This window comes from Mus caroli, unplaced genomic scaffold (genome assembly GCF_978045245.1).
Source record: "Mus caroli unplaced genomic scaffold, Mus_caroli_1 scaffold_6, whole genome shotgun sequence".
Classification (NCBI taxonomy): Eukaryota; Metazoa; Chordata; class Mammalia; order Rodentia; family Muridae; genus Mus; species Mus caroli.
In genome coordinates this window covers 40,002,601-40,023,470 of record NW_028227261.1, presented here as the reverse complement: position 1 = coordinate 40,023,470, position 20,870 = coordinate 40,002,601, and the positions used below count along the sequence as shown (strand labels likewise).

General features: G+C 49.6%; 4 protein-coding genes across 9 annotated transcripts in view; 2 read left to right on the top strand and 2 right to left on the bottom strand.

Annotated features, from left to right (window-relative positions):
- Positions 1-1,752, top strand: part of Tesk2 (testis associated actin remodelling kinase 2) — an 88,756-nt gene extending 87,004 nt beyond the window's left edge. For both annotated transcript variants that reach the window (XM_029476249.2, XM_021159371.2), the window contains one exon: positions 252-1,752. In XM_029476249.2, the coding sequence (XP_029332109.1) occupies positions 252-967 (716 nt within the window). In that variant the 3' untranslated portion in view covers positions 968-1,752. The remainder of the gene's footprint in view (positions 1-251) is intronic.
- Positions 198-5,338, bottom strand: Toe1 (target of EGR1, exonuclease). Of its 2 annotated transcripts, XM_085839056.1 has the most exons (10): positions 5,113-5,338; positions 4,262-4,404; positions 4,131-4,171; positions 3,904-4,000; positions 3,628-3,786; positions 3,141-3,400; positions 2,784-2,946; positions 2,461-2,707; positions 2,025-2,026; positions 198-1,785 (listed from the first exon to the last, which is right to left on the bottom strand). In XM_085839056.1, exons 1-10 carry the CDS (start codon positions 5,162-5,164, stop codon positions 1,717-1,719), a joined length of 1,233 nt encoding a protein of 410 aa, XP_085695182.1. In that variant the 5' UTR covers positions 5,165-5,338; the 3' UTR covers positions 198-1,716. The 2 variants fall into 2 exon arrangements, with proteins under 2 accessions (XP_085695182.1, XP_021015031.1); XM_021159372.3 differs by having other exon boundaries at positions 198-2,707.
- On the top strand, positions 5,126-16,926 carry Mutyh (mutY DNA glycosylase). Of its 4 annotated transcripts, XM_085839054.1 has the most exons (17): positions 5,331-5,422; positions 8,393-8,485; positions 11,891-12,008; positions 13,024-13,172; positions 13,259-13,298; positions 13,412-13,485; positions 13,776-13,817; positions 13,912-13,983; positions 14,058-14,171; positions 14,253-14,350; positions 14,430-14,574; positions 14,656-14,710; positions 14,860-15,051; positions 15,143-15,279; positions 15,362-15,511; positions 15,715-15,756; positions 16,750-16,926. In XM_085839054.1, exons 3-17 carry the CDS (start codon positions 11,897-11,899, stop codon positions 16,873-16,875), a joined length of 1,548 nt encoding a protein of 515 aa, XP_085695180.1. In that variant the 5' UTR covers positions 5,331-5,422; positions 8,393-8,485; positions 11,891-11,896; the 3' UTR covers positions 16,876-16,926. The 4 variants fall into 4 exon arrangements, with proteins under 4 accessions (XP_029332110.1, XP_085695181.1, XP_085695179.1 ...); XM_029476250.1 differs by lacking the exons at positions 5,331-5,422; positions 8,393-8,485 and adding an exon at positions 5,126-5,195; XM_085839053.1 differs by lacking the exon at positions 8,393-8,485 and having other exon boundaries at positions 5,301-5,422.
- A 484-nt stretch (positions 16,927-17,410) lies between these two features.
- Positions 17,411-19,126, bottom strand: Hpdl (4-hydroxyphenylpyruvate dioxygenase like). Its single transcript, XM_021161132.3, has one exon. The coding sequence runs from the start codon at positions 18,748-18,750 to the stop codon at positions 17,635-17,637; it is 1,116 nt and encodes a 371-aa protein (XP_021016791.1). The 5' UTR covers positions 18,751-19,126; the 3' UTR covers positions 17,411-17,634.
- Between the last annotated feature and the right edge of the window lie 1,744 nt (positions 19,127-20,870).

Genomic DNA, 20,870 nt, shown 5'->3' with positions numbered 1-20,870 from the left:
GATCAGATCAGAACCCCAAACTTGACCCCAAAGGGAGGGAAGAGACTGTGAGACATTCCCTCTAGGGAAGGTCGTGGGTTCAGAAGGAGGAGGGCAGTGGTCATGGGCAGTAAAGTACTAGGCTCTCTTACAGGGGTGACTTGTCACAGTGCTTCCCTGTTTGCTCCCTCGTTGATGAAATGGACAAGAAAAGTATGTAATAAAATACTGCTTATATTGCCTGAAAGTAACCCAGGCTTGCTGTTCTTTAGGACCACTGGAGAAAGTGCCTGGAGGGAAGCGACTGAGTTCACTGGATGACAAGATTCCCCACAAGTCTCCACGTCCAAGACGTACTATCTGGCTGTCTCGAAGCCAGTCAGATATTTTTTCTCATAAGCCCCCACGTACAGTCAGTGTCTTGGACCCCTATTACCAGCCACGAGATGGTGCTACACATACCCCAAAAGTCAACCCTTTCAGTGCACGCCAAGATCTCAAGGGTGGGAAGGTCAAATTCTTTGACCTACCCAGCAAATCTGTCATTTCCCTTGTATTTGACCTGGATGCACCGGGGCCTGGAAGTACAACTCTGGCTGACTGTCAGGAGCCTTTGGCCATGTCTTCCAGACGGTGGCGGTCTTTGCCTGGTTCACCTGAGTTCTTGCATCAGGCTTGTCCATTTGTGGGCTGTGAAGAATCACTGTCTGATGGGCCTCCAGCACGACTCAGTAGTCTCAAGTACGGAGTAAGAGAGATCCCACCATTCCGGACATCTGCCCGATCAGCTGCTTCAGGCCAAGAGGCCATGGACTGCTCTAACCCCCAAGAAGAAAACGGTTTTGGACCCAGGCTTAAGGGGACCAGCCTATGCACTGGGGCTGCCTCTGAGGAGATGGAGGTGGAAGAGGAAAGGCCACGAAAGGCTTCTGTCCACTTCTCTATCTCTGGAATAAGCTTGCAAACCCAGGGAAAGCAGGATGGGTGAGATGGGGGCAGGACTAGTCCCTGCCTGCTATATGAGAGGTGTTTCAGTAGTTAGGGCCAACCTAATTCTAAGCCTCTGAAATCCAGCAAGGAGATTTGGCTCCCATGGACCACAGTGCACGTCCTAGACAGGACCAAAAAACTCTTCGTTCTAGGCTGGGCTGGCAGGTACCATGTACCAGTTCCTTTCCTACTCTAAGTCTCTCATGCCGATTCTGGGGCATAAAAGCTACAGGATGGAAACTGGAGTTGGCTAGGAGGCTGTTAGGGGTATGGCTGTTTCTTAGACCTGAAGACTGGGATGCTTCTTGCCAGTATGTCTCAGACACTTGAATAATTGCTGTTTGCACTTACTGTATGTCAGACCACATCACTACATCTCTATGCAAGGGGGAGACAAGGCAATGTGGTGGTCAAGGATCTTTAAGCTAACCTATTCAAAGACTTTTCCAATTGATTAATCTATTTTCATATTTATAAAGGAGTCTTAATGTTTTGCCTCAAGACTTTCAACCTTGCGTTGGGAGTGGGGCTGGTATTGTAGGCCCTAGGGCCTGCTTTATGTATGTGTCAACAGGTGATGCAACCTTTAGTTAATGGTTTATACTTGGACTGATTTTGTTTTCTCCTGTAGCTGGAGCTCTGGGAACAGTCTGTCCTTACAGAGCCGCAGTAAGAAATAACCAAAGAATGAAGTTGGTCAATTCATTTCTGTTGATTTTTTTTTTTTTAACTTTTCCCAAAACACTTTCAGATTAAAAAAATAATAAAGTTGATGTTGCAGGTGCTAGTTAGCCTTATTTGTACCCAGGCCTGAGTCTGCAAGAGAAGACAGTACTGAAGTAGTCAGTATCTGCCAGGACCTGCTCGACAACTCTGTAGCAGTTAAATGTGACATAATTAGACTAAAGACTCAAATGACTTATTTTTGAAATATGATTTTGCTGTATAGCTCTGGGTAACTTGGAACTATGTAGGCCATGAACTTGTAACAGTCCTCCTGCCTTAGCCTTTAGGTTCCTGGGATGACCAACACAAGCCACTACACTCTGCCAAACATCTCTTCTCCTACTCTTCTTCGCTTCTCTCCCTGGGCCTAGTTACCAAGTAGATGTTGGAGTCAGCTGCTGCCCCAAGCCAGCTTCATTTTCTGGTTGTGGGCTTTGGATGGACGGGAAAACTGGCTCTTGGTCACTGTGAGGGGTACAGTTTTACCACTTAGATATACCTTGTTGTGACATTCAGGAAGCCAAGGTTCAGAGCTGCAGAGTTGAAGTCCCTGGCTCAGGCCCACATAGGCCATCACATAGCCTGTCATAAAGGCATCAAAACCAGCACGATGCAGTCCATCCCCAGGCACGGGGTTAGTGCTGGCTTGGTTCACCAGCAGTTCTGAGGTGGCCACATCAGCTGTTTCAGCACTTGTCCTCCTATGTGCCATTTCCAAGCTACTTGTGTGACCTTCCCTGGAGCCAGGCTGATCCCCAGCCTCACCTTCCGCCACTTTTTGTTCCATTTTCTCAGTCTTGAGGCTATCTTCACAGACCTGCTTTGTGGGAGGACCATCTTCAGCTTCCGCAAGGGCCTGTGTCCCTGGTTGGCTCTGTAAAGACCTCTTCCGTTTGTCCTTACGTCGCCGTCTCCGCCGCTTATCTTCTGCCACAGCCTCATCAGTGTCAATTATAAGGTCAATATCGTGTGACTGAGGACACTGTGGTCCCAGAGGACACCAGCCATAGGCCTGGAGGTTGGAAAAGTGTAAGAAGGGGCTCCATACATCAGAGCCTTCCCTCCCCAAGAAACAGACATATACTCACTGAGAACTTGTCACAGATGCCAGTGGGACGAGAACGACGGCAGGTCCCAGGGGACGTACAGCAGCGGTAGTCAATGTGCCCTCTCATGCTAGATGGATAGCTGCAGAATTCCAGGGCAAGATGTGGGCTGCCAGCTGCCCGTTGCTTCCCATTCTCCCGCTCACTGCAACAGCGCAAGAAGGTATTGCTCCACTAGCATATGAGTTCCAACAGAACAGGGGGGGGGGGGTTGTTTTGCTCACTGCTGAATCTTCAGCACCTAAAAACAGTGCCTGGCATATGGTAGGTACTAGATAAATAAGCGAATGAAACAGGCTCATGCCAGGCCCCACTCCTTCCCATCAACCATGTTCTCACCATTTCCGAAAAGCGTATTCTAAGTAGGAAGCTACAAATCGGGCATGGAACTCGGAGGCATATTTGGTGTCATAGATGCCTGCTGGGAACATCTCACACAGGTCAGCAGTGAAGGTCCCCAAGTTCTCAGGCAGGTGCGCGTAGAAATTCTGGTACAGGAACACCAAGTCTATAAGGCCATTATGTAGCACCAGGGGCCGACGGGCCCGAATCAGTTCAAGGAACAGCATCCGTACCGACTGGCTCTGGCTCTCATCTCCCTAGGTGGAAGGGGAAGGACAACGATGCCCAGTCAACACCCTGTCAGCACACTTAACCAGGTTTCCCACTGGGGAAGCACCGCCTCATTATCTAACCCCGCTCTGCCCCTTCCTCAAAGGTCTCGTTTCTCGAGCCTTGTCACACACATGTCACCCCCAGGCCTATGCAAGCAAGAAATAAACCACAGGGGACTCGAACTCAAGGTCAGAGGAAGCTGGAGAGCTACCTTGTCATTGCCCTTATGGTAGGGGATACCCTGGGCGTACTGCCGGTTGAAGTTGAAGCCATGCTGTACCAGGAACTGCACAGATTTCGGTTCTATAACGTACTCCTCCATGCACAGCAGGGTGAGATTGAACACTTGAGCCAAGTAAGAATTTTCACCCTGAAAAAACGAGGATCTGCTTTACCAAAAACTGTGAGGAAAACCCTCCACCACCTTTAAGATCTCAACTCTCATGCCCCATGCCTCCCTCAGACCTGGGATGAGGGTAATTCCTACCTTATCTGGTTGCTGCCTGAAGCAGGCGAGGCCCAGGGACAGGACAGAACGGGTCCTGGCAGCATGACACACGGCCTTGTAACGTTCCTCAATGCACCTTAGAGTTGGGTTTGGGCATGAGTTAGTTTCACAAAGAATCCAAACTACCAGGGCTGGCAGTCCCTAGCATCAGGGTTGAGACCTACATATTTGTTAGAGCTGGGATTACAGGCAAGGCTTATACTTACTGGTTCAGCAAATTCTTCCTATCCCCAAGTCCACTCAGCTCCTATGGGTGGGTAAAGGAAGTGTGGTTATCTTCCACACCCATCACCAAACCCTTCAGAGCCACCTGCCCTCCCTTTCTCCCATGACTCACCGTGTCCACAGCCACAAAGCTAGCTGTCTTTAAGGCTAGCAAGAGTGAAGGCCAGATCTCCTTGAAGTTGTCACTCTGTACGTCTACCACAGGAACCCGAACCACAAACTCCTCTGCAGATTGTGTGTTTTTGTTGACACCACCTGGGGATAAGGGCGTTGATGGATTTAGATGGTTTCACAAGGTCCCAGTGAAGCAAACACCAAGCTAGATGTGGGCAAAGGGGCGCCCACTGACAAGCTTTCGCTTAAAGATTTTGCATCTACCAGCTCTAAACACAAGCTCTGAAATGGGCAGTGCCCTAAATTTGGAAAAAGGGCATCTGTGTCCTCCAGTGCCTTTATGTGGGATTGGGAAATCATTTCTTTTTTGCATCATGATCAGGAGAAAAGTGGACTAGATAACCTTTAAGGATTCTTTATCCTCCAGCCTGTAACCCCAGGTCTAGGGAGCATTAGGCTGAAGGACCACGAGTTCAAGGCTAGCCTACAGAGCATGCTCCTATCTCAAACACAAACCGATCCCGTAAAGCCACATATGTATGGTGCCTCAACAGCTACCGAAGTGCTCCAAAGTTAAACCCAAGCTCCACTCACTGTGGACGACTACGCACTCCGGTATTACCGACTGACAACCACCGGCTCCATCCAAAACACACCTCCCAACCCGCCTCACTGCTCCACTCTACAACAGTTCGAGTTTTGCAGTTGCACGCGCTGCACACTGGGAGTTGTAGTCTAAGATAGCTGAGGCAAGAAGAACTACCGGCCTGTCTCCGAGCTACCGAGCCTAGGCTTTTCCCTCCCCAGGACCCCTTAGGCTTCTGTGGTCACCCCTGGGGAGCTGCTCACCATCAGAGGACGTTGGAACTGGAGGCACGCCATCGTCACTGTCCGCGGCCATGACGCCCTCGCTCCTCTCCAGCCTTCTGGAGGTACGCAGAGACTTCCGCTTCGTCTCCAGAAGCGACACGGATCTAGGATGGGGCGGGGTCTCGGCGTCTGGGTCCCGTAGGGTCAACTTCCGTTCCGAGTGGTCTGGAGGGGTGCGGAGCGTGGGCCTTGCGCGCGCTGAGTATCTATTGGCTGGACGGCCCTACTGAGCGAAGCCACGCCCCCTGCGGGGTTTCTCGGGAGCAGCCGGCCGGAGACTGCGCAGGAGGTAATCTATGCTTCCATTTGTGGTGGCGGGAACGTGGAACCTTGAAATTACAGCCGATCGTTTCACCTACACAAACTCAAGAGTTAGCATGGGCAGCGCAGGCTTCCCGGCGCTGGGTTGAGGAAAGAATGTTCCCTGCGCTGAGCTAAAGCAAGCATAGGAGTTCCGGAGAGAGGGGTGCGCGGCCGAGTAAAGGGGGCCTGAGCGTGGATACAAGCCCAGAAAGATAAGGAAGTGAGAGGGAAGCGTTCTACAGGACACACGTAGATAAGTAGTAAAGTGACCAGGAACATTTTAAAGATAATTCACCTAAGTATTAATGTGCACTTGAGTTAAAGTTTTGGTAGGACGATGGCAAGGAAGAGCCAAGTTGTCTTAGTTTGATCTGTAGGTGGTAACAATGTCGGAAATCAGTCCCATCCTAGGACGTGTTCTCTGACTCCACCGACCTAGATTTCTCCTTATCTTAAAAAGAGAAAAGGCTTCAAACTTATCTTAAAAGGAGCTGGGCGTGGTGGCGCATGCCTTTAATCCCAGCACTCGCGAGGCAGAGGCAGGTGGATTTCTGAGTTCAAGGCCAGCCTGGTCTATAAAGTGAGTTCCAGGACAGCTAGGGCTATACAGAGAAACCCTGTCTACAAAAACAAACAAACAAACAAACCAACCACAAGCCTGGGAGTTGAAAAGATAGTTCAGTGGTTAGTGACAATTAGCACAGAGTTGGATTTCCAGCACCTCCCAATCATCTGGGTGGGCTGGGTGGGATGGTTCCCGACATTAATCTCATCATTCAGGAATCAGAGGCAGGCAGATAGATCTCTTGAGTTCAAGGCCTACCTGGTGTACTGAGTGAGCTCCAGAACGTCCAGGGCTGCACAGAGAAACTCTTGGTCTCCAAAAACAAAACAAAAAGCAATCTTCACACCTGGAGTGCTGGGTTATAGGTGTGCACAACCACTCTGGTTTGACTTTTTAAAAAGATTTGTAGCCGGGCGATGGTGGCGCACGCCTTTAATCCCAGAGTTTTGGGAGACAGAGGCAGGCGGATTAGGCAGATTTCTGACCACAAAGTGGTCTACAAAGAACAGCCAGAACTACACAGAGAAACCCTGTCTCGAAAAACAAAAAAAAAAAAAAAGTTTGTTATTATTTTTAATTCCGTGTATGATTTCTGCGTGGGTCTGTGTGTGAGTGCAGTCAGATCCCACCCTCCAACACAGATCTCACAGCCCTCTAATCCCCCTGGCCCTAGCCTAGGGCTGATGTCACAGCTGGTTTATGAGCAGTCCAATATGGATGCTATGATCAAAACTCATGAGCCCCCACTGTGCAGCCACGTGGGATCCAGGATTGAACACAGGACTTCATGTACCCTAGACAGTCACTGACTGACCCACACCTCCACTCAAAGTTGTGGGATTTTGGGTTTTGTTTTTTTTTTAACTTTTACTTTGTTTAATATATATGACTGTTTTCCTGTATATGTATATGTGCACAGGGTCCCTGTGTCTGAGTTTATTTGATGTATATGAGTATTTTCTTGAATATATGTATGTGCACAGGGAGGGTCCCTGGTGCCCATGAGGCTAGAAGAAAGTGTTGGATCACCTGAAACTGGAGTTGCAGATGATTGGGAGGTGCTGGAAATCCAACTCTGTGCTAATTGTCACTAACCACTGAACTATCTTTTCAACTCCCAGGCTTGTGGTTGGTTTGTTTGTTTGTTTGAGATGAAACCAGAGTTCATAGTCATCCTGCTTAGCTTCCAAAGTGCTGTTTTATTTAAAGTAGAATAAGAAGACATTGACCAAAAGAATCAAAAGTAAATTTGATATTACAACTGGTATAAAAGCTGCAATGGAGAATGCCAGGTATGGTATTCAGGTGACAAAAGCCATGAACCTTAGCACTGGGGAGGCAGAGTTCCAGGCCAGCCAAGGCTGCACAGTGAGAGCCTGTGGCAAAATAAAGTAAAATAAGATTAAGTTAGGCAGTTGGAGCATAGTGAAAGGATGACACTCTGGCCTCTGGATATCAAAGCACCTCGCACACTGGGTTGGACTGGAAGGAATGAAGCTTAGCCGGGCTGGTGGGTTAGCAGGATCTCAGCCTCAGTGAGTGTGGAAGAAACAGCCCTCTCCTGGAGACAGGTGTCAGTGAAACTGCTCTCCTTTATTGGGGGTAACAAGAGCTATATAAACCTTGGGGAGTGAGTAGGGATTTTCAGGCTGGGTGTGCATTATTGGCGGGTGCTGAGATGCTGGGACTGCAGGAAGAGCAATTCTGGGTGCTTGCCTGATGTTTCCTTATAGGAAGAGAAGTTTAGCCTGTAATTTGGGCACCAGGCTACCCTCAAGGGTGGTGGGGGTCATAAGGCTTCATGCTCTGGGATATGCAGGCCCAGAACAAGGAGGAAAAGAGTCCCACTCCTGACACGGATTGGACGCTCCTTGACCTCACTCTTGCACTGGTCTGGCTCACCAAGTAGCTTACTCAATGGCTCCCCACTGAACAAGAACCTAGGGCACTGATCCATAGATCTTCACAATGATACCAAGGCAAGTTTGTCTAAGAGCCAGTAGTGTGACCTGAAAGTTCCCCCCACACCCCCAAGCTACTTCGTGACTACCCGACCTCTCCACCTCCTCTCACCTGAGTCCTACCTTCCATCCCCTTTCCCATGCATTACAACACACTAGATTGCTTGCAATGCCACAGACCTGCTGCCAGTCTCTTCAGGGCTCCTCCACTGTCGCATTTGTTCGTTTAAGATAGGGTCTCTTACTTTGTAGCCCTGGCTAGACTGGAACTTACTGGGTAGACCAGGCTGGTCTGGAACTCATACCTATCTGCTTGTCTCTGCCTTCCAAGTGCCTGCATTAAAGAAGTGCCACCATGCTTACCTCTGTATGCCAACAGTTACTTTATATTTTAATTTTTTTTCTTTTTCAATACTGGGTTTCTCTGTAGCTCCGGCTGTCCTGGAACTTGCTCTGAAGACCAGACTGGCCTCGAACTCCCAGAGCTCCGCCTGCCTCTGCCTCCCAGGTGCTGGGATTAAAGGTGTGCATCACTGCCAGCCAGCTAGTTACTTAAAGCGTTTTGTATAATTTGTTATGTGTATTGTTCATTGTCTACCTGTTAGAATATAAGTTGTCTTCTGGCAGAAGCTGTTCGTGTTTGCTGAGGCTTCATCATGGCCTCCCAAAGCACCTTGGTTTGGTTCAACACAACTCTGTAGCCAGTATTCGGAGTCTCACCCCTCCCCCCCCAGTGGATTTTTTTAGGCATATCTAAGCACAACACATTTTGGTGAAAGATTTCCTGGTGATAAATCACTCAGCCCCACGTGTACAATCAAACTTAAGATATCAAAACCTTTGACAAAGTACAGTGAGATCATCCATAGAGAACAGGTTCAAAGGCTGATACGGGTCTGGGGAAGGGTTGGGTGTTGCCTCAGCCGCACAGATAGAGGAGCTGTCACCGGGTTATTACCCGGCTTTCTGGGTGGAAAATGGGTTTTAGGTCTCTCCCTTTGCAGAGACCCCCACCCCTTCGTGTTTTAACATTCCTGGCTCCTCTGAAGCACAAGGACTTCTGTAGCTCCTACACTGGGGTAGATTGTTTGACATACAGTAGGCAGTCTGTAAATAGAAATATTTGTTCAGGGATTGATAGAAGCCATTAAACAGTTCATGTATAGAAGTGGAAAAAACCAAAGCATCATCACCTGTCTTTTCTTTTGCCATGTTGTTTCATGCCGGCTAGAGTAGCCCTCAAACTCAGCTTAGCTGAAGACGGCCTTGACCTTCTCAGCCTCCTGGCTTCATCTCCTAAATGCTGGGATTACAGCTGCCAGCCAGCAGGCCATGATCATGTCTTGCTTTCTTCTTCAGAGAACAGGCTGTAGGAGGAATTGTGAAAGTGAGTGAGCGTGGCAAGGAAGTTGGCGATGATGAGAGAATGTGTCCTCTTCAGAGTACTGTAGGCGTGGTCCTGGGGAAGAGGAGGCCTTCACATAAAGGTTGGGGGGAAGGCAGAGCAAATAGACTTACCTTGTATACCCCGTACACTGAAAGTGGAAGCAGGGCCATATGGTGAAAATGAAGGGGAGGAGGGGGGAGACTATTAAACAGGTTAGGTAGGGTTGCAGCACAGCAGAGATAAGATTGAATTGCTTCACTCTTCAGGCCTCTGCTTCCCGAGCTGTATGGAAGTACTAGTCCCTGCCTGCTGGGGTTGAACTCACAGTAAGCACTCCCTCTAAGTGTCAGGTACTTTTAGAAAGTCCCTTCTCCTATTGGCTTTATTTAATCTATTTCTAGTCTATGTATATGTGTGTGAGTCCGGGCATGCCATGGTCATCAGGCACCCGTATCTGCTCAGTGATCCTACTGTCCCCTGTTAGTAACGTTTTTTTGCAATTAGAGAAAAGATACCCAGGAAAGCAGGCTGGCAGCATCAGAAAATACCTGATGTATTTTCTCATGACTAATGGCCAGCCAGTAAAATTTACTAGCCCAGGAATCGATTTGGAATGAAAATAGTCTATCTGCCTTATTTCATTGATTTGCTATCTGTTCTCAAGCAAGTCTTTCCCCCTCATTCTTATTTCTCATTTCTGTGAAGTGGACTAGGTAGTTACAGATGTTTAGTATAACTATGCTAGATATCTAACAGACAAACTTCCTACATATCACATACTCCCAGACACCCCAAACACCCCATAACAATGGATACATGGTGCTAGGCATCAGGTATATATATATATATATATATATATATATATATATACACAAGTGCTCCTTGGGTTTTGGCCCCGCCCCACCCTGCCCCTTTACTTTTTGTCTAGCATCCTCTGAAGCCACTTGCTCAACTTCTTTGGGCATACATCAGTGCCATAGTTAGCCAACACCAAACCATAGGCATTAGTTTCTGTTTTATTGCTCAGAAAAGGCACCATGACCAAGGCAACTATTACTTTAAAAAAACAGAAAACAGAAAAACAAGAAGCATTTAACTGGGGCTGGCTCACAGTTTCATAGGTTTAGTCCATGTCATCATGGCAGGAAGCAGTGGCTGAGAACTTTGCATCCAGACAGCAAAGAAAGAAAGAAAAACCTGGCCCCTGGTATGAGCCTTTTTAAATTTCAAAGCCCACCACCCCCAGTGACACACATGCTCCAACAAGGCCACACCTCATAGTCCTTCCCAGACAGTTCCACTAACTGGGGACAAAGCCTTCAAACATGATCTTATGAGGACCATTCAAGTCAGGACAGGAACTCACACGGGGCAGGATCCTAGAGGCAGGAGCTGATGCAGAGGCCCTGGAGGGTGCTGCTTACTGGCTTGCTCCGCATGGATTGCCCAGCCTGCTTTTTGTTACAGAACCCAGGACCACCAGCTCAAGGATGGCAGGTGGGCCCTCCACTGATCACTAATTGAGAAAATGCCTTACAGCTGGATCTCATGAGGCATTTCCTCAACAGAGGCTCTTCCCTCTCTGATAACTAGCTTGTGTCAGATTGACACACAAAACCAGCCGGTACAGACATGTCCGGTATAGCTGTGCACACGTGGGAGGTAATGATAGGAGGATATATTTCGGTCTCTAAAGGGACAGACCTGATAGAATATACATATTAAGAGGTGACTTAATAGAGTGGCTTATAGGCTGTGGTTCAACAATGGCTATTTCCTGATGGAAAGGCCAAGAATCTGGTGGCGGTTCAGTCTAGGAAACTGGAGGTCTCTGCAGTCCCAATCTGTGCTGAAGTCACTGGCTCTGGGGACTGGAGAGCTGCTGGTCTTCAGTCTATGTTTGAATCCTGGAGTAGGTTCTAATACCAGGGAAAAGATGCCTCAGCAACAGAAAGATAAACTTGCCAGCAAGAGTAAGGGCAAACAGGCAAAAAGCAAGCTTCTGCCTGTTTGTCCTTTGATGTGGGTACCACCAAAAGGGATGATGACCCGGGGTTAGGATGTGCTTTCCCACTTCGTAATATCCAATCAAGAAAATTCTTCACAGACACGTCCAGCTGTTTGGATTTTAGTTGATCCTAGTTAAATTGACATCCATCACAGGAGATCAGGACTATGAAACCAGTCTGTACTATATAAGTGAGACCCTACTTCAAAAGTCAAAGTAACAGGGCTAGAGAGATGGTTCGGCATTTAAAGGCACTGGCTGTCCTTATAGCAGAGTCCTGTTCTTAGCACAAATCCTATAACTCCAGTTTCAGGGATCTCACACCTTCTCTAGCCTCTGAGGGTCGCACATGGTATCTGCATGCATGCATGCAGACAAAAGACAAAAAAAGGAAAAAAAGTTAGACATTCTGAGTGATCTGGGAAGGGTTGGCTATAATTCCTGCAGGACTCCTGAGATTCAGCCTCGTTGTGGCTGACCTTCGCCCTTTTGTTTCGAGAGATGACCACATTGGCCACATCTGTCTGTTCCAGGTTATCATGAAGAAACTCCGAGCATCTGTGAGGAGTCACAAAAAGCAACCAGCCAACCACAAGAGAAGGAGAACATGTGCCCTTAGCAGCAGCCAGGCTAAGCCTTCCAGCCTGGATGGTAAGGAGCTTGACCCTCACCAGTTTCAAGGAACTGGTTTCACTGGCCAGAAAAGAGGGCAGATTCAGGCTTGCTGTGAACCAAGGAATTAAGAAGCAAATTCTGACTGTGTTGCTGTGTAACTTTGAGCCACTGCCTTGGGTGTTTTATTACCAGTAGAATAGAACAATTTCTTTGACACATTCTTGTGTGTCATGTGGCTCTCATGGGGTCACATGAGCTTATAAGCCTGAATATGATTTGTAAATAGGGACGCCCATAGTATTGCATAGTATATATTCTGCCTAAAACTGTTGGATTTTTGTTTGTGGTTGAGAGAAAACAATGACTCTGACAAAACTAAGATCAGAAATTTGGTCTGGGCTTCACACAACCAGAACTCGGGTCTGATGGCAGTTGCAAAGCCTGAGCGAGAGACGAGAGTAGGAGGGAGAGGCCCCGAGTGGGAACAGATTGTATGGGTTATTGTGCTCTGGGTCCCCAATGCGCCTGTGCAAAAAACAATCCGTAAAAGAGCCAGCAGACGGTTCAGCTGGAAAAAGCCTTTGCCACACAAACCTAATGACCTGAGTTTGACCTCCCGGACCCACGGAAAGGCAGAAGGAGAGAACAGACTCCGAGAAAGCAGCCCTCTGACCTCCACATGCACACCATGGCACTCATGCCCATACATCACATCAGACACACAATAAAAACAATTAGATAAATCGTAAATACTGAAGAGCCAGGCGTGGTGATCACCCTTGTCATCTTAGCACTTGGGAGGTTGAGACAGGATTCGGTCATAACCAGCCTTGGCTACTTAGCAAGTTTGAGTCCAGCCTGGAGTGGATGAGATCCTGTTGAGGCCTTGCCTCAGAAAACTGAAAAGGGTTTCCAGAGATGACTCAGCTATCAGGCAGTTCACAACTGCTGAGAACTCCAGCTCTAGGGAATCAGAGACCTTGGACACACACAAAGTTAAAAATAATTCTTTAAAAAAAAAGATCCCTGAGTTCTCCTGGCTGTCCTGCAGGCCTGGCCAAGCAGAAGAGAGAGGAGTTACTGCAGGCCTCTGTCTCCCCATATCATCTCTTCAGCGACGTGGCTGATGTCACAGCTTTCCGAAGGAACTTGCTCAGCTGGTATGACCAAGAGAAGCGTGACCTCCCTTGGAGAAACTTGGTAAGTGGATGGGACAGAGACAGTGGAATGGGAAGTCAGCACTTCGCCCTTTTGACAGTAGTTTTCACCCTTGGTTTTATTGACAGGCGAAAGAAGAAGCCAACTCGGACAGGAGGGCCTATGCTGGTCAGTGCAAAGGCTGCTTTGCCTGGAGGTCCTTGCGTTTAGGGGTTGATCTTGTGTTTGAGGGCTAAGAGCTTGGAGCCAGCAGTCCTCTCACATTAATCCCCCTTCCCCAGTGTGGGTGTCAGAGGTTATGCTGCAGCAGACCCAGGTTGCCACAGTGATCGACTATTATACTCGATGGATGCAGGTGATGTTGGGGAGGGAGGGAGAGTTGACTAGACCCCAGAAAAGGCTTCCTCTATCATCCCCATTCTTGACCTTACTTCGTTTTTTTATTTGTTTATTTGTTTGTTTGGTTTTGGTTTTTCAAGACAGGGTTTCTCTGTGTAGCCTTGGCTGTCCTGGAACTCACTCTGTAGACCAGGCTGGCCTCAAACTCAGAAATTCACCTGCCTCTGCCCAGTGCTGGGATTAAAGGTGTGTGCCACCACACCCGGCTTTTGACCTTACTTCTTTTTGCCTGTCTTGGGTCTACAGAAGTGGCCAAAGCTTCAAGACCTGGCCAGCGCTTCCCTGGAGGTGAGGACCCCCCCCCACACACACACACTGTTTAGGGAAGATAGAAACAACTGAGAGACAGACCACTGAACTTTGACCTCTGACCTCCACCTAGGAGGTGAACCAGCTCTGGTCTGGCCTGGGCTACTATTCTCGAGGCCGTCGGCTACAAGAAGGAGCTAGGAAGGTAAGTGGGTGGGTGCGCTGAAAAATAGCCCGGTGTCCCCTGATATCTTAACTGTGAGCTTCCTGCTCCATTAGGTGGTAGAGGAGCTAGGAGGCCATATGCCACGTACAGCAGAGACCCTACAGCAGCTCCTGCCTGGTGTGGGGCGGTACACGGCTGGAGCCATTGCTTCCATTGCCTTTGACCAGGTAAGCCCATAGCCTGGCTATACTTAATGTGAGCGCCCCTTACACCAAGTCCAGTCTGACCCCCAGGCTCCTCTTGTGCAGGTAACCGGTGTGGTAGATGGGAATGTTTTACGGGTGCTGTGCCGTGTCCGCGCCATTGGTGCCGATCCCACCAGCACCCTTGTCTCTCATCACCTCTGGTAGGATAATGAGGTGACGGGAAGTTGGAAAGGGTCTGTTTAAAGGGCCTTTGCTTACAGAAGTGCTCCTTACTTTTAGGAACTTAGCCCAGCAGCTAGTGGACCCAGCCCGGCCTGGGGACTTCAATCAAGCTGCCATGGAGCTGGGGGCTACAGTGTGCACCCCACAGCGCCCTCTCTGCAGCCATTGCCCCGTGCAGAGTTTATGCAGGGCACACCAGAGGGTGAGCCTCCAGAGGAAGAGGTATTAAGAGTGTCCTAGAGAGTGACTCTTGTGCTGTGACACCCTCTTTTGTGTCTCCCAGGTGGAGCGGGGTCAGCTCTCAGCCTTGCCAGGCCGTCCTGACATAGAGGAGTGTGGTGAGCACTGGCCCTCACCCCAACCCTGGCCCTTTCAGGGAGGTCCCTTTTCAAGCCTGAGTATGATTCTGCAGTGGGACTAAGCCTCCGCCTGGGCTTGGCACCTAAGGCCCCTTGGCCTGAGCAGGGCTGGGAATCTTTGTTTCTAGCTCTCAACACCAGACAGTGCCAGCTTTGCCTCCCTTCCACAAGCCCCTGGGACCCCAGCATGGGAGTGACCAACTTTCCTCGAAAGGCCAGCCGCAGGCCTCCCAGGGAGGAGTACTCTGCCACCTGTGTTGTGGAGCAGCCCCGAGCCATCGGGGGTCCCCTCATCCTCCTGGTGCAAAGGCCTGACTCAGGTACCCAGATATTGGGACGGAGGACAGTCATGAGCAACAGGAGTTAGAAGAGGCAGTAGAGGAGGCTGACTGGATATCTGGCTGCCATCAGGTCTGCTGGCAGGACTGTGGGAGTTCCCATCTGTCACCTTGGAGCCCTCAGAACAGCATCAGCACAAAGCCCTTCTGCTGGAACTGCGGCGCTGGTGTGGGCCCCTCCCTGCCACTCGTCTCCAGCACCTTGGGGAGGTAGGTTAGCAAAGGTGACAGGGACGAGGGATTCTGTGTTCACATTCACAGACCTGGTTCGGTCTCTTCCTCCTCCCCCCAGGTGATCCACATCTTCTCTCACATCAAACTGACGTATCAAGTATATAGTCTGGCTCTAGGACAGGCGCCAGCGAACGCTGCACCCCCTGGCGCTCGATGGCTGACCTGGGAGGAATTCTGCAATGCAGCTGTGTCTACTGCCATGAAAAAGGCACCACCTTTGTTGTCTTTGCTGTCCTCTTGTCTGTCTCTTACATGCTTTATGTAAACTCCTTGCTGTGTAACTGAGAAAGAATGCATGCTGTAAACAGTATGGCTGGGGCTGACCTTAGGCTGGGGTGGAACTCTGGGTATTGGTTCTTTTTGTAGAAGGTGCCAGCCCTGTCTTGTTCCTTCCACCTCCATCTTTGCTAGGTGTTCCGCATGTATGAGGACCATCGGCAAGGGACCTGCAAGGTGAGCCTCGAAGGTTCATTCCGCCCTCTTCCCCCAGGCCTGTTTCTGTTGACCTTCTGGCATGAATATTACCCAGTCTAGGTTTTGCTGGAGGCGGAAGGACAGTTTGTAAACTAGGGACTGATTGTACACTGTGAACCTCAGGGTAGGGGAACAAGAACATTGGAGTGGGCTCTCTGTCAAAGGTACGCCAAGTGTTTGTGCTAGGTTTGTGGGAGCTTTGTAGTGAGCCATCCTTGAGAAAAGAATTAAGAAAAGCTGCTTAGAGAAAATAACTGCTAATTTGAGTCCTAGAAATGAGTAGCTTGCTTCAGCTTTGGGAGGAGAGTCAGCCATGACTGGAACATAGTGGAGTCTGCAGTGCTTAAGGAGCTGGAGAGGGTGGCTCTGTGTCAGTCAGTCAGCCAGGACATGAAATCCTGACTGCCAACACATTTTATGGAGAAGACAGGCTTTTTTTTTTTTTATTTTTTGTTTTTTTTTTTTTTTTTTTGGTTTTTTGAGACAGGGTTTCTCTGTATAGCCCTGGCTGTCCTGGAACTCACTTTGTAGACCAGGCTGGCCTTGAACTCAGAAATCCGCCTGCCTCTGCCTCCCGAGTGCTGGGATTAAAGGCGTGCGCCACCACGCCCGGCGTCCTGTAGGACATTCTTAACCACTGACCCATCCATTCTCACCCTCACTGTGCAGCTGAAGATGGCCTTGAACTTGTAATCCTCCTTCACGATGGGATTCTAGGCACACGCCCACTGCACTCAGTTTCATCTGACACTAGGACTCAAACGTAGGGTTCTGTGTGTGTTAGGCAAGCCTTCCATCAACCTAGCTATGTCCCCAGCCCAGCTTTGTATCTTAGCAACATTTTCTTGGGTACCTTTTAGGGAGTCGATTGAAGAGGTTGATGCTTGAAGGCAGTTGGAAATTTTTCCCTACTCCAGTGGGTAGCAGAGTCCCTGGTGTGCTCATTACCTCCCACCTTGGAATTTTGCACAGGGTTCAAAAAGGTCCCAGCTGTGTCCTCCATCAAGCCGGAAAAAACCCAGCCTGGGACAGCAAGTCCTGGATACTTTCTTTCAGCGTCATATCCCCACAGACAAACCCAACAGTACTACCCAGTGATACTGGGATTCCCCACCCAAAATCCAGTCCAATAAAGTGCTTATTTTTGTAGTCCTTTGGAGAACTTTCTGTGCTTTTTCTAGCCTCTTCACTTAAGTTTGAGAGACTCAGAAGATGGTAAAGTCAGCTCGGGTCTGACTTCCTCTGGCTGACAGTTCTGGAGGCTAGAGGCACCCTGACCAGATGTTCTCCCTCGGAAAAGAGCAAGGGCAGCTGGAGGGAGCATCTGTCAAGTGCCTGACATCCATCACTCCCATCTGGGTCTCAGGTCAGCTCTGATTGGAACTAGACATCACCTTACCCAGGCGGTTGGGCTAATGCTGGCCTATTAGTCTGCACCTGCAACAGGTGCTCCCTAGAGAGGTCAGCACAAAGGAAGATTTGTATCAAATTCCTTCCTCAACAACAGAATCATTCATTCAGGGTACATTTCACCTGTAATGAAACTTCAGAAAGTAAAAGGACTAACAGTCACAAAACTTGAAGGGTGGGTGGGAGGGAAATGCAGGAAGACACCGAGGCTCAGGAGTGTGGTTGTCTTACGACCGGATTCCTTTATTGATATTACCTACACATTTTAGGGGTTCTTGCTGTTTTAAATCCCATCTCAGATACTGTTTGGGATGAAGATCACACCTGACCCTAAGGGAACTAGAGCCTTTCTATCTGGGTGTAGTTCCGTGGAGGTGTGGTCCAGCTCCTGCTGGCCTGTGTCAGTTCCAACAGGCAAGGAGCACCAAAGACAAGTTCTAGCCTGGGTTAGGCTCCCTGGGCCCTGGCTGCTTCCTCTTGCACCGCCTGCCATAGTGCCCTGATGTTGTTCTGGCCAAAACCTGTGGCCCCCTGTCTCTGAATCAGCTCCAGGAAGAAAGTGTCTTCGGCGAAGAGGGACTTGGTGAAGACCTGAAGCAAAAACTCGTCTTTATCACCATCCAGCAGGATTCCCTGCCGTTCTAGAAGGCCAGGCTTGTGCCCTGCGGCTAGGATTTGTTCTTCTTTGCCGGGCTGTTGGTAATAAGCTTCAGGAGGAGTCAGAAGCCGGCATCCAGCCTTCTCCATTCCCTCAGAAGCGTTTATGATGTTAGGAGTGTACAGTCCTACGTGCTGCAGGCCTGGCCCCCCATGCCGGGTTAGAAATTGCTCTACCTGGTCCTGTTTGCTGTTGAGTCCCGGCAGGGACTCCGCCAGCACGAGGGTGGGGACAGTACTATTCGGCGGAGTCTGCAAGGCAGTAAGCCGTAGTCCCCCTCGCCCAGACCCTGCAGCCACCTTGAGGCCCAGCTCCGGATCCTCACCTGGGCTCAGCGGCAAGTGATGAAAGCCTAGGCAGTCGTGGAACCAGCGCATAAGTGTAGGGGAGCTGCCGGAGGTGCAGGCCAAGGTCAAGTGGTCCACGTGGCTGACCCAACCTGGGCCAGGTGTGCAAGGCAGAGGTCTGAACCCGGGCAGGAAGGATCCGCGATAGCCAGCACGCTGCAGCAACGTAAGGCTTAGATTACCAGCCGGAGAGCTGAGCACTGTGTAGGTGGCTGTGCCCTGTGCATCTCTCACCCTAGTGGGTGGTACCGGCATGATGCAGCCGCGAGCCGTCAGCGCGCGGGCGGCGCCGTCCACATCCTCCACGTCGAAGCACAGGTTCGTGGCACTGGGCACCGAATGATGCGGGTCCAGGCTGTACAGTGGCTCCTGGGGCCCGGTACCCTCATTCACTAGAAAGACAGCGTCCCCGCTGCGCAGGGCCAGCTGTCTCCAGCCGCCTGCTTCTCTCACCGCCAGGGGCTGGAAGCCGAAGAGACGATGTAGGTCCCTCGCTAGGGGCTGCCCAGCTGGCACATGGAAAGCGATGTGACACAGACGGCGGGCGGGCGCAGCCATGGCGAGCCCAATTGCCGGCCACCCGGATCTGTTTTTCTGGGGCCGCTCACTCGTTTAGAACTCCAAGACTCTTGGTTCAGGACTAGTAGTTGGAAGCCGGCGGAGTCCTGGTCTATCCGAAGAGCGTGTTTTCTGGGCAGAGGTCGCGAAGTCTAACTTTGGGGGACTGATCCTCTCTGCAGGGCCACCTCAGCCAGAAGCCGGCTGAGGACCTCAGGCTCTGCAGGGTAAATTGTATGAGAACCACGCGGACACTGTGCGGGGTGGACCAGGAGGTCGGGGTGGAGCCTGAGACTCCGCCTTTGACACTCCCTCCGTCCAGAACCTGTCTCCCGGAGTACAGTGGGCACGAAGGGCAGTTCCTTCACAGGGCCTTGGACCAGGTCACACCCTTGGGCAATGAGCCACCCCTTCCGGGGCCCGGGAAGTCACAATAGCCACCTTCACTCTGTGCCAGGCGCTCTCTTCCCGCGACCTTAGAGCTAAGGACTGCTTGTGTGTGGGAGGAGCCCCAGTCCTTTCTCTACAAATGGAATTTTGTTGGCCTGGTGTTTGTTCTTTACAATTCAGAAGTTTGTGTTCAAGAACGGGCTCTGTTAACGTTTTATTTATTTATTTTTCTTTGATTTAAGTTTTATTGCATTATGATGAGAAAAGATACATAATTTCAATTTATCTTATTTTTTAACATTAAAATATTTTTAGTGCCGGGCGTGGTGGCGCACGCCTTTAATCCCAGCACTCGGGAGGCAGAGGCAGGCGGATTTCTGAGTTCGAGGCCAGCCTGGTCTACAGAGGGAGTTCCAGGACAGCCAGGGCTATACAGAGAAACCCTGTCTCGAAAAAACAAACAAAAAAAAAACAAAACAAAACAAAAATATATATATATATATTTAGTTACAGATTTTCAATTCCCAAACAGGGCAGAGAAATTGATAGAAGAGCAAGCGTTTACAGCTCTCTCTATTTGGCAATCTCCACTTCACCTGACTCTGACTCTTCAATTCTACTTCTAAGTCTAAGTGAGCTTTGGAGGGATTAGAAAACCACTGTGTTTTGTTTGTTGTTCCTGTAAGGAACGATTGCTCATTGCCTTAGTAGGTCTCCAAGAACTGCCCAGGCCTTCCTAAAGATATCAGCCAGGGGAACTCAAGATATGAGATCACTAGAATGAGGAAACTGGAAGTCTTGTGGGACTTCAGCTGGAAGGTTAGAGGACATTGAAAGGGCAAAATGTGGGAGCAAACCTGAGAGAAGATGCAGGCCAGACTCGGAACAATTGCGCTGAGAAGACATTTGAGAAGGTCACCATGCCCAGAAACTTATTTGTCAGGCAATGAGAAAAGGCTGCCATAGGGGGACCAGACTTAGACAAGGAGGCTTGTCGAGGTCAGGGCCTCTTCCTCTGACCAGTGATCAGAAGAACATGGATTCCAGAGCTAAGCAGCCCTGGGTTAGAAATATCTCTAACGTGTACTTACAGGACTTTGGTCATGTTGGATAATTTCTCCAAGTTTCCTTATCTACAAAAATGAGCTTTCTCTCACCCCAACGCTAGGGAGCAATGCTAGGGTCTCACACAGGCTGGGCAAGCACTCTACTTAATTACATGTCACCTCTAACCCAGATTGCTGTGGTTGAGACACTAAGTTTCCATCAATAGTAGCTGTAGCTACTGTTTTATTTTCATTACACAATATCAGTGCTACTTCCCAGAGGGTACTGTGTGTCTTTGAGGACCTGGGAATGGGCAGAGACTGCACTGACTTGGGTCAAAGATTAGGCAGCCAAGTCAAGGAACAGTTCTGATAATGATCCAGAACAAGCTCTGACTCCTTTCTGGGAGTCTTGAATAGCATTAATACCTGATCCCCTGTGGCTATACCTCCCCCTCCCCCTAAGGCTTGAACTCAGAGCCTTGTGAATGTTAGGTAAATACTCGTATTGACGTTAGTTTACATTCTAGCCCTTTCTTCTCCCATACCCCTTAGACCTCAGCTTCATTCCTCTAAGACTGTGGAAAGTATGGGGACTGCCTTAGGGAGGGGCGTGTGCTAGGTAGTGCCCAGCCTTACTGTTTTCTTGAATAATGCAACCTCACTGTAAATCTGTATAATCCC

What these genes read in the sequence shown, in the direction of transcription:
- Mutyh (XM_029476250.1), top strand. Translation starts at nt 5,163, where the DNA reads ATGACGCCCTCGCTCCTCTCCAGCCTTCTGGAG. An exon ending in GGACAGGAGGGCCTATGCTG is followed by an intron (nt 13,299 to 13,411) that starts GTCAGTGCAAAG and finishes CCCCTTCCCCAG; the next exon opens with TGTGGGTGTCAGAGGTTATG. An exon ending in GTCTCCAGCACCTTGGGGAG is followed by an intron (nt 15,280 to 15,361) that starts GTAGGTTAGCAA and finishes TCCTCCCCCCAG; the next exon opens with GTGATCCACATCTTCTCTCA.
- Toe1 (XM_021159372.3), bottom strand. Translation starts at nt 5,164, where the DNA reads ATGGCCGCGGACAGTGACGATGGCGTGCCTCCAGTTCCAACGTCCTCT. An exon ending in AGTTCCAACGTCCTCTGATG is followed by an intron (nt 4,405 to 5,112) that starts GTGAGCAGCTCC and finishes CCTTATCCCCAG; the next exon opens with GTGGTGTCAACAAAAACACA. An exon ending in GAATACGCTTTTCGGAAATG is followed by an intron (nt 2,947 to 3,140) that starts GTGAGAACATGG and finishes GCGCTGTTGCAG; the next exon opens with TGAGCGGGAGAATGGGAAGC.
- Hpdl (XM_021161132.3), bottom strand. Translation starts at nt 18,750, where the DNA reads ATGGCTGCGCCCGCCCGCCGTCTGTGTCACATCGCTTTCCATGTGCCA.